The 11,299-nt window shown below is 38.1% G+C and overlaps 1 protein-coding gene across 1 annotated transcript; it reads left to right on the forward strand.

Annotated features, from left to right (window-relative positions):
• The first annotated feature begins 6,493 nt into the window (after window positions 1-6,493).
• On the forward strand, window positions 6,494-9,239 carry LOC100353286 (ras GTPase-activating protein-binding protein 1). Its single transcript, XM_002716299.5, has one exon. It carries the CDS (start codon window positions 6,624-6,626, stop codon window positions 7,710-7,712), a length of 1,089 nt encoding a protein of 362 aa, XP_002716345.2. The 5' UTR covers window positions 6,494-6,623; the 3' UTR covers window positions 7,713-9,239.
• The last annotated feature ends 2,060 nt before the right edge of the window (window positions 9,240-11,299 follow it).

Consider the following 11,299-nt stretch of genomic DNA (forward strand, 5'->3'; position numbering starts at 1 on the left):
AAACCTCAAGGTCGGATGGATGGGAAATGGTACTTCCCTTCTGTGTTTTTATTGGGTATGCTAGTGCCCTTCATATGTGTATGGGCTTGTAGACACTCAGAAACATTTGAGAATTTTCAAAGCCCTTTTTGGACATCTTCTTCCCCAGATACTCATAAAGGAAGCTTAAAAGTTTTTTAAAAAATTATTTAAGCTAGGCCCCTGTATGCCTCAGGCCAGTGATTGTTTCTGACATTCTCCTTGAAGGTAGAGCTTTACCAGACAGCAGACTCCTAGTCAGGTCAAATAACAAAAACACCATGTGCTTGAATTTCTTCTAGGGAGCTACAAAACATGTTATTGGCAATGCTCTGGGAAGTTATTTTGTGTGCAGAGCTGAATCTTTTACCCTCTTTGGTGAGTACCAGTCTTCTGGCTTTGGTGAAAGGAAGTTGGTCAAGTTACAATGCCTTAAATCTTGCTTTTTGTATCAATTTCCAGCAGCTCTGCTTGAATAAATGCTCTTCAGAATTTGTAAGCCTTTTTCTATCTTCCAGAATTCTGAAAATTTTAAATTTTTCAGTTTTTGCTTTTTTGTTGCGGTTTTTATGGAAGGGCAGTTCATGGAGGTCCCCAGTCCTCCGTTCTAAAATTCCTGCTGCCTGAACTTAATAATTGTGTAATATTGGCAGGTTATTTTCCACCTGTATCTCAGTTTTTTAATCCATAACTGGAGACAATCATAGTATCTATCACATATAATTATTGTTTAGCTCATTAATTAGATCTTGTACGTAAACTTTCAGTTATGTATTATGTGTAAGTTCTAAAGGTTTGCCTACAACATTGCTCCTATTATTAACAATGTTGTATTTCACACTTAAAGTTTGATAAAAGTGTATGTCTCTCTGTCTTTTTTATTACAGATCTATTTATTTATTTGAAAGGCAGAGTTACAGAGAGGGAGGGAGAGACAGTCAGATATTTTCCATCTGCTGGTTCACTCCCAAATGGCTGCAAGGGCCGAGGCCAGGCTGAAGCCAGGAACCAGGAGTTTCACCCAGGTCTCCCATGTGGGTTCAGGGGCCCAAACACTTGGGCCATCCTCTTCTGCATTTCCCAGTTGCATCAGCAGAGAGCTGGATCAGAAATGGAGCAGCAGGGACTGGAACCAGCACCATAAGGGCTGATGGCCCTGCAGGCAGAGGGTTAACACACAGCAGCACAGTACCTACCCCCAAATCAAATCTCTTTTCAACTATTTTCACAAAAACTAAAAAACAGGAAATTAATACATAAGCCTACATTAGCGTTTTTTAAAATGGTTAGTGCTATGTATAAAGTTTACTTCCATTCTGATGGAATGGGTGAGTGTTTGGCTTCTAGTTGAAATGCTGGTTAAAACACACATGTCTCATAACAGAATGCCTGTGTTTGATATCCACTTTCAACTCCTGAGTTCAGCTTCCTGCCAGTGCAGACCCTTGGTGGCAGTGGGGATGGCTCAAGTGATTGAGTTTCTGCCACCCACATGAAATACCTAGAATGAATTTTAGTTTTCGGGCTTTGGCCCTGGCACTTACGGGCATTTGGGAATTGAACCAGTGAATAAGAACTCTCTCTCCTTGTGTCTGTCTTTCAAATACATAAGTAAAAAATAAAAATAGGGTAGATATTGCGGCCCAGCAGGTTAAGCCATTGTTGGGGACACTTGAATCCCATCTTGGAATTTTGGTTCAAGTATCGGCTACTCTATGCTTCTTTTTTTTTTTTTTTTTTTTTTTTTTAAAGATTTCTTTGTTCATTTGAAAGGCAGAGTTACAGAGAGGCAGAGAGAGAGAGAGGTCTTTTTTTTTTTTTTTTTTGACAGGCAGAGTGGACAGTGAGAGAGAGAGACAGAGAGAAAGGTCTTCCTTTGCCGTTGGTTCACCCTCCAATGGCCGCCGCTGCAGCCGGCGCACCGCGCTGATCCGATGGCAGGAGCCAGGATCCAGGTGCTTTTCCTGGTCTCCCATGGGGTGCAGGGCCCAAGCACCTGGGCCATCCTCCACTGCACTCCCTGGCCACAGCAGAGAGCTGGCCTGGAAGAGGGGCAACCGGGACAGAATCCGGCGCCCCAACCGGGACTAGAACCCGGTGTGCCGGCGCCGCAAGGTGGAGGATTAGCCTATTGAGCCACGGCGCCGGCCTACTCTATGCTTCTAATCCAGCTTTCTGCTAATGCACCTGGGAGGACACAGATGATGGACCAAGTACTTGGCTCCCAGCTACCTATGTGGGAGACCCGAATTGAGTTCCTGGCTTCTGGTTTCTGCTTGTCCCAGTCCTAGCTATTGTGGGCATTTGGGGGAAGGAACGAGGGAATGAAAGATCTCTCTGCTACTTTGATTTTCAAATAAAATAAGTAAATATTTGGAAAATATATATATGTTTCTCTACTGTAAGTTAATTGTAAAATAAATAATTTTAATTATAAATACATTGTCCTAAATTTATTGTATATACCATAGTATTTCTGTTGATCTTTTAAGAATAGTAACTCTAAACATGATAATTTTTAAGGAAATGGATAATGGAGTCTTTGTTTTGATCTAGTGAAACCTGTTCTTTATCAAGATATGACATGTTTGTGAATGCTTTCTTTGCCTGATTTCCTCATAAAGGATCTGCTTTCTTTTCTCTTAATCTACAATCCTGTGAATCAAACAAAATATCAGCTCAAAACACTTCTTAGCCTAATTTCTGTGGCTGATTTATTTTCTGTGGTGATTTTTTTTTTATCTAAAAAATCTGTATTCAAGCTACAAAAGGTTTTACTTTGAGTAAGCTACAGGACACATATGTAAATATGTACAATGGTAAAGTTCTTTTCTGTATGATACCAAATTAACTTTAACATTATGAAAATGCATGGTTCATGTACTGTAAAAGGAGAAATGTTCAATTAATAATGTGAGTCTGTGCATAAATCCTCTAAAGCTTATTTTTCTCAAATAATGTTGCTCTTTGATGTATCATTCGTTCTGTTAAAATCAGGCAGTCACAATATAATTATAGAGCCAGAAAACATGAACACTGGGGCTGGCTGTGCGGCATAGCAGGTAAAAATGCTGCTTGCAGAGCACCAGCATCTCATATAGGTGCGGGCTCAAGTACTGGCTCCTCCACTTCTGATGCAACTCCCTGCTAATGTGCCTGGGAAAGCAGAGGAAGATGGCCCAAGTACTTTGTATCCCATCCATGTGCCCTAGCAGTTGTGACCATTTGGGTAGTGAAGCAGCAGATAGAAGATTCTCTCTCTCTCTCTCTCCTCTCTCTCTTTCTCTCTCTACCTCTGCTTCTCTGTAACTCTGCCTTTCAAATTAATAAATCTCTTTAAAAATAGACACAATACAGATTCCTTAACATTTATAAATTACCACACTTGGACTGTAGAATGGTATAATTATGTCTGCCTGACTTGAAAACATGAAGATACTTTTGAAAGTACTGACACTTCTCTGAAAACTATAAAATATTTTCACAGTACCATGGCATTAATCTCCTACAACAAAGTTATGATAGACTTTGATGTTGTAAATCTAGTAACATACCCTTGAATCTTTGAATGTAGAGCTTTTGTAACAGAAGTGCTGAACTTTCAACATGAAGGTGCAAAGTATATGGACTTGGTTGAGCCTGTTAAAATTTTCGAGTTGCTGGTTACTACTTCATTTATGCCTATTTCCCGAACAGAAATAATTCAGTAAAACAAGCCTAGACATGCAGTTCCTCCAAGGCTTAAGAGGGGAGAAAGGTCTACTAACATGAAACCATTTATACCACAGCTCAGTGAATCAAAATAAGAAGGCATTAAGTGATGAAGCAAATCAATAGTTTAGAAAATAACCTGTTGCCTCTCATCACCTATATGCATTACTTTGAATCATGAGAGGTTACAAATCTACCTAGTGAGAATTTTGAATTAATTTTTAAGCCTTTAAGCCTATAGAGCTTTAAAACTGATATTTGTGAAAATCTCCAAAGGATACAAAATTAACAACATTAATGTTCTATTTGTAATCAGACTTTAAGACTTTTTCACCCAGGATGGTTTTTTATCAAATACATGTCATCAAAAGTAGACATGTAGACATCATTAATGAGTGTTTTTCTTTAATCCTAGATTTCCAATTTCAATAACTAAAAATAATTTCAGGAAGTCCTTGAGTTTGTAATATTTTATATCTCAGATTTTGTGATGATTTTGTAGTGTTTTCAGTTAGTTTGACATAGTTTTCTCTTTTGAGTATCATGTCATTTTAATAGAAAAATATCAGTTCTTAACTCTTAATACTTACTGATCTACATGGATAATAAAGAAGTGAATACCTTTCTTACTATTTAGCTGATTGTGGTATTATCATTTTTATCTAAATCTCAGTGACATATTTAACAACATGTGCCATCATTGAAACTATGTGGATATTTTCAACGGAATGTCTCCATTTGTTTAACACAACTGGCTATTTCCATAAAAAAGAATGAAATTATGCAATTTGAATGAATGACCGAACCAGCAGGACATTATGTCCCATAAAATAAGCCAAAAAATTTTGAGAACCAAGTGACTCAATGGAGAGTGAGTGATTATTGCAAAGACAGAAATAGGAGAATGGGTTAAATTGAGCCAAGGAAAATTATTAAAAATATTTGTTATATCCCGAGAGAGAGCCAAGAAGGGGAATGTTCAATCTTTTTAAATATCCACTATCAATTTGACTATCATGGTTACATAGACCTCAATTTGAAGGCAAAGATACTACGTTCAATTATCAGTCAACATTTACATTGCATTAGATTGCTGTCCATCGGTACAGTCCTAGGTGTCCCTCACATTAAATATCAAATTAGAAAAAGTTAAGGGGTGGATGTTCTAGGGTAGAGGTTAAGCTAATACTTGTGACCCCTGAGTGCCATATTGGAGCACCTGGATCCAGTCTGAGCTACTTTTGTTTTCCATCCAGATCCCTGCTAATGCACCTGTGAGAAAGCAGATGATGGCTCAAGTGCTTGGGCCTCTGCTACCCACTTGGGAGACCCAGATGGAGTTCCTGGTTCCTGTCTTCAGTCTGGCATAGCCCCTTCTGGCTATTGCAGGCATGTGGAGAGTTTAACAGTAGATGGAAATCTCTCTCTCCTCTGTTTCACTCTTGTTTTCTGAATAAATAACTAAATAAATCCTTTTAAAAAGAGAAAGTTCAATAGTACTGTTATCTCAATGTATTTATACACTATATTTTAAAAATCCATTAATCTGTTGATGTACACCTAGATTGATTCTGTATCTTGGGTATTGTCAATAATACCACAATAAACAATTTGTCTATTTTTTTTTTCTATTTTCTACTAAGCTTTTGAGGTCTTATCCAAAAAATCCTTGCCCAGACCAATGTCGTGAGCATTTACTTGTTTTTTTTTTCTTCTAGTAGTTTCACTGTTTTAGGTATTAAATTTAAATCTTGATCCATTTTGATTTTAATTTTTCTATGTGATAAGAGATGGAGGCTGTGTGCTTTCATTCGTCTGCATCTGGATATATAGTTGTCTCAATAATATTTATTTAAGACATAGTTCTTTCCCTATTTTGTGTTCTTGTTGACTTTTTCAAGTGAAAGGATCAAGGCATAGAAGGAAAATTAAGTCATGATGTCACTCGAACATGGACTCTAAATCATTTGAATATATGGAAATAGAATGTGCAATACTGATTATTCAGAAGCTGGGAATGCAAGGGGAGACATGGATAAGGAGGAGTTGGTTAAGAGGTAAATAGTTACTTATAAGGTAGGGATATGTTCTGGGATTCTATTGCACAGTAAGGTTACTAAGTTTATAATAGTGTATCTTGTATTATACATTAGCTAGAAGAGAAGATTTTGAATGTTCTTACTGCAAAGAAATGATAAATTTGAAACACATGGATCAGCTAATTGCCCTGATTTGACCATTGTAATACACACATACACACACACATAAATATATACACATGTATCTGCATATCACTCTGTATATCATAAAATACTACTATTTTGTGTCATTAATAAAACTTTAAAAATTGTATTGGCTTAGTTATGTGAAAACTTGAGCAACATGTCTAGACACACTGTTACACAGTTACACATGAACATAGACATAGACAAACACATATCGTGTTGCTAGGGGAAATGTAGATATAAATTAAATGACTTCTAAGAATGCCTCCTTCTGTCTACTAATCAGATGTGGTTACGAATCAGATATCTCGATGATAGTACAAGTGATATCAAAGCAAAGCTAATTTACTTTGCAAAATTCTTGATAGTGCTGGAAAAGAAATGAAAAAGAATATAAAGCAATACTTCAGCTTCAGACTAGACTTGAAGACATAAATTCTGCTTGGTTTAAAATTTAGAACATTATATTAACAAACAGGCTTTCATTTTTAGTTCTTGTTATTTGTTTGAACTGCTTAAGAGCATAGTAAATTCGGTGTGCGGACGCAGTTGCGTGAGCGATTTCTGCTTCCCTCCGTGCGGTGGAGCAAGGCTTGTTCCTCTCCCACTCAGCCGCGCAGGTTCGACATTGTTTTCCTCCCCAAGGTTGAATTGACCAAAGCATTGGTTATGGAGAAGCCTAGTCCCCTGCTGGTCGGGCGGGAATTTGTGAGACAGTATTACACACTGCTGAACCAAGCCCCAGACATGCTACACAGATTTTATGGAAAGACCTCTTCTTACGTCCATGGGGGATTGGATTCAAATGGCAAGCCAGCGGATGCAGTTTATGGACAGAAAGAAATCCAGAGGAAGGTGATGTCACAGAACTTCACCAATTGCCGCACCAAGATTCGCCCTGTTGATGCTCATGCTACTCTAAATGATGGTGTGGTGGTCCAGGTGATGGGACTGCTCCCCAGTAATAACCAGGCTTTGAGGAGATTCATGCAGACATTTGTCCTTGCTCCTGAGGGTTCTGTTGCAAATAAATTCTATGTTCACAATGATATCTTCAGATACCAAGATGAGGTCTTTGGTGGCTTTGTCACTGAGGAAACTTTCTATGACCAGACTGTCAGCAATGACTTGGAAGAACACCTAGAGGAGCCCGTTACTGAACCAGAGCCTGATCCTGAACCAGAACCAGAACCAGAACCTGGCTCTGAAATCCAAGAGGAAAAGCCCGAGCCAGTATTAGAAGAAGCTACTCCTGCAGATGCTCAGAAGAGTTCTTCTCCAGCACCTGCAGACATAGCTCAGGCAGCACAGGAAGACTTGAGGACATTTTCTTGGGCATCTGTGACCAGTGAGAACCTTCCACCCAGTGGAGCTGTTCCAGTTACTGGGATACCACCTCATGTTGTTAAAGTCCCAGCTTCACAACCCCATCCAGAGTCTAAGCCTGAATCTCAGATTCCACCGCAGAGGCCTCAGAGGGATCAAAGAGTGAGAGAGCAACGAATAAACATTCCTCCCCAGAGGGGCCCCAGGCCAATTCGTGAGCCTGGAGAGCAAGGTGATGTTGAACCCCGAAGAATTGTGAGACACCCTGACAGTCACCAGCTCTTCATTGACAATCTGCCTTACGAGGTGGACAAATCGGAACTGAAAGATTTCTTTCATAATTATGGGAATGTGGTGGAGTTGCACATCAACAGTGGTGGAAAGCTGCCCAATTTTGGTTTTGTTGTATTTGATGATTCTGAGCCTGTTTAGAAGGTCCTTAGCAACAGGCCCACCATGTTCAGAGGTGAAGTCCGTCTGAATGTGGAAGAGAAAACTGGAGCTGCTAGGGAGGGAGATCGTCGCGATAACCGCCTGCGGGGACCTGGAGGCCCTCGAGGTGGGCTGGGTAGTGGAATGCGAGGCCCTCCCAGTGGAGGCATGGTGCAGAAACCCGGATTCGGAGTGGGAAGGGGGATTGCTCCACGGCAATGAATTGCCCATCGCTGATCATCACACAGCCGTACAAACCCCAGCTCCTGCAGAGTGGTGAATTTCTTCAACCAGCCTTTCTTGGAGTATGACCTAGTCTGTTATAAACTGCTTACGTTTGTACAACTTCACTTCTCTTGTGTTAATGGTGTGTGCTCCCTTTCCCTCCTTCTTCCCTTTAGTCCTTCACTTCCAATTTTGTGGAATGATATTTTAGGAGTAATGGATTTATAAAGAAGATAAAGACAAAAGACTGAATTTCCTTGCTTACACCTTGCATATACAGACTGGATTTTTTTTAAAAATAGCCATTTCCCCCCAAAGGAATGTGTCTTGCTTATTACTGACATTTGGTATGTTTCATTCATTGGAATATTTCTTATTTTCTACATGTTCCAGAAACCTGTGAGATACAGGATTTGATAAACATTTTGAAGGCAAGAAAAATCCAATTGTTCTATGAGAGTCATGACCTTCTGGTGTAGAAAAGTTGGCACTGGAAAATTTAACAAGTTTCATTTTCTCTAGTATGGCTAAAAACTGAATAAAAGATGTTAATAGAGTTAATTTGTTTTGGTATGTGATCACAAAACAATTCTGAAACACTGTTTCTACCACTAAAAAATTGTGAGATAGGATTTAAATGTGTAGTATGCAACTGATGAGCTTTTCTTGAACTGTTAGAATTTTTTGAAGTAGAATTTTTTTCATGTTTAATTTGTATTTGTAAAAAAAAAAAATAGAAAACAAAAACAAAAAAAGTCCCGAAATCCAAATAGCAAAAAAAAAAAAAACCAAAAAAAAAAAAAAAAAACAGAGCAAAACTGTTGTGCCTTCTCTTTGATTCCAGTCTTGACAATTGTTTAAACAAAAATAAATTAAAATCTAGATTTGTTTTTACCAGGTTAAGAGTATGTGGGAAATTGTAGAATCCCTTTATCAACACTTTGTTTGTTTGTCATCTGTTAACATTTGTTATGCCTTATTCTAAAATTGAGTCTCAAACTGGAATGCCTTTGAGGACAGATATTTCTATAGAGGTCCTTTGACCTAAATAGTTCTGCATTTGTATTAAGTTTTATTTTGATATCTAACTGGATTCCTAATCATAGCCCATAAGAAGGAATGTGACTTTAATATTGAACTTCACTGATATACTCTAGTGTCTGCTATTTTTTTTTCCTTTAAATCATAGCCATATGGTAAATTTTCTATTTTGTTAAGGTTCTCTTTTATTGATGGGCATGCAGTGGGTATTTCTTGGAAATGGCCAAATTTTTATTAAAATATTTCTGGAAGAAAATTTAATCTGGTAATATAGACTAATACTTGTTTTGCAAGAAAAAAAAGCATAGTAAATTCATCAAATTTAAATAAAGAAATTTCTTGTTTTAGATAACAAATCTGCTATTAATTCACTGTGCAAATCTGAAAAATGTCTCAAGGCCGATTTATTCTGAAAGTGAAGGAAACATGGTGAATTCTTCCTTAAAGAAGAAAATAATACACAGGTCTAGTTATATGAATATAGCAGGTCTAGTTATTTATTTTCTTAGGTTTTATTTAATAATTAGGAAACAGCGGTCTTGCTGTAAATAAACTAACACATTGCTCATTTTTACATGTTATATGAGAGGCAACCTGTTTTATTTTTAAACTGCTAGCATACAGAGCATATTGAGTTGTGAATTAGCGAACATTTCTTTTTTCATTTCTCCATGATCCAGAAGAATTAATCTGGAAGTAAAGAGCTAGTTGTATAAACTAAATGTCAAGTTCACTTAACATAGGCACTGTTTATATTATTTAGTCTATAATCAAGACATTTATGAACATTATATACTATTCACAGATATTTGCAACTATAAATTTAATTGAAAATTCTATAATTTTTAGAAATATTTTCATTTTTGTTTAAGTGATTTTCTTACCATCAGATGAAAACTTCACTTTACATTCAGGAAAATGCTAAATGATGATGTGTGTAGCGATTTAGGTTTCATTTCCGGTTAGTTAAGTATACAGAGCAGGAGACGGCAAATTCTTTCTGTGTAGTGTGGAACAATAAATATTTTAGGCTTTTTGAATCATGGGGTGTCTATCCCAATGCCTTAACTTGGCTGTGTGATGTGAAAGCAGTTACAGGTAATAATAAATAATAGGCATGGCTGTGTTCCAATGAAACTTGATATGTAAAACAGATGAGAGGTGGGGTTTGGCTTGTGGACTCTTGTTTGCCAATCACTGACATATACTATATCCTGGTCTACCAGAAAAGCCTGAGTTATGAGTCTCTGGCATGGTTATTAAGCATACATAGGTAACATCTTTACCTAGCACTCCTTAGGAATACAGGGCCTGCCTTTCAGCAATGTGAAAATGCCAGGTACTTTTTTAAGTGGATGAGGAACGGCAAGGAAAAACTACTATATCATTATTTTTTTAAAAGATTTATTTTATTTATTTGAAAGACACAGTTACAGAGAGAGGTAGTCCGCTGGTTCACTCTCCTGATGGCTGCAATGGCCAGAGCTGCGCCAATCTGAAGCCAGGAGCCAGGAGCTTCATTTGGGTCTCCCACGTGGGTGCAGGGGCCCAAGGGCTTGGGCCATCTTCTAGTGCTTTCCCAGGCCACAGCAGAGAGCTGGATCAGAAGAGGAGCAGCCGGGACTAGAACCAGAGCCCATATGGGATACCTACACTTCAGGCCAGGGCTTTAACCCGCTGTGCCACAGTGCCGGCCCCTAATCATTATGTTTCTAACTTGAGTTTTTTTCTTAGAACTCTAAACAAAACCTTCATCCATATTTCTAAAACAAGATTTTTCAGTTACTCTAAAAGAAATAGCCTAAAAAACACTAGTGTGCAGGATACGGTGGGTGTGGGGAACATACACACTAGGTTACAAAGGAAGTAGACTGTAGTGGTAGTTAAGATCTACTTTAGTTAATTTTTAACAACTTCTAAAAATTATCATGAAGGGTGGCTGTTTGACCTGCTGCTTGTGATTCTGCTTGGCACACTTGCATTGCATATCAGTGTGCCTGGATTCAAGTAGTGGCCCCTACTCCCAGTACCAGCTTCCTATTAAGGTACATCTTGGGAGGCAGCAGATGATTACTCAAGTATTTGGGTCTCTCTCACCATGTGGGAGACTCAGGTTAAATTTCTGGCTCCTAACTTCTGCCTGGCCCAGCCCTGGCAATTGTTGTGATCTGGGGAGTGACTCAGAGGAAGGGAACTCTGAGTTCTCCCTCTATTTCTCTGCCTCTTAAATAATTGTTTAAAAATTTAAAATATCATAATTTTAAACTTTTTTCTTTGTGTTTTACTTTTGATTATCCCAGAATACCTGTAGTTACAGACTT

This window comes from Oryctolagus cuniculus, chromosome X (genome assembly GCF_964237555.1).
Source record: "Oryctolagus cuniculus chromosome X, mOryCun1.1, whole genome shotgun sequence".
NCBI classification, from domain to species: Eukaryota; Metazoa; Chordata; class Mammalia; order Lagomorpha; family Leporidae; genus Oryctolagus; species Oryctolagus cuniculus.

Excerpts from the sequence above, each read along its gene's own strand:
- LOC100353286 (XM_002716299.5), top strand. The coding sequence starts at position 6,624 with ATGGAGAAGCCTAGTCCCCTGCTGGTCGGGCGGGAATTTGTGAGACAG.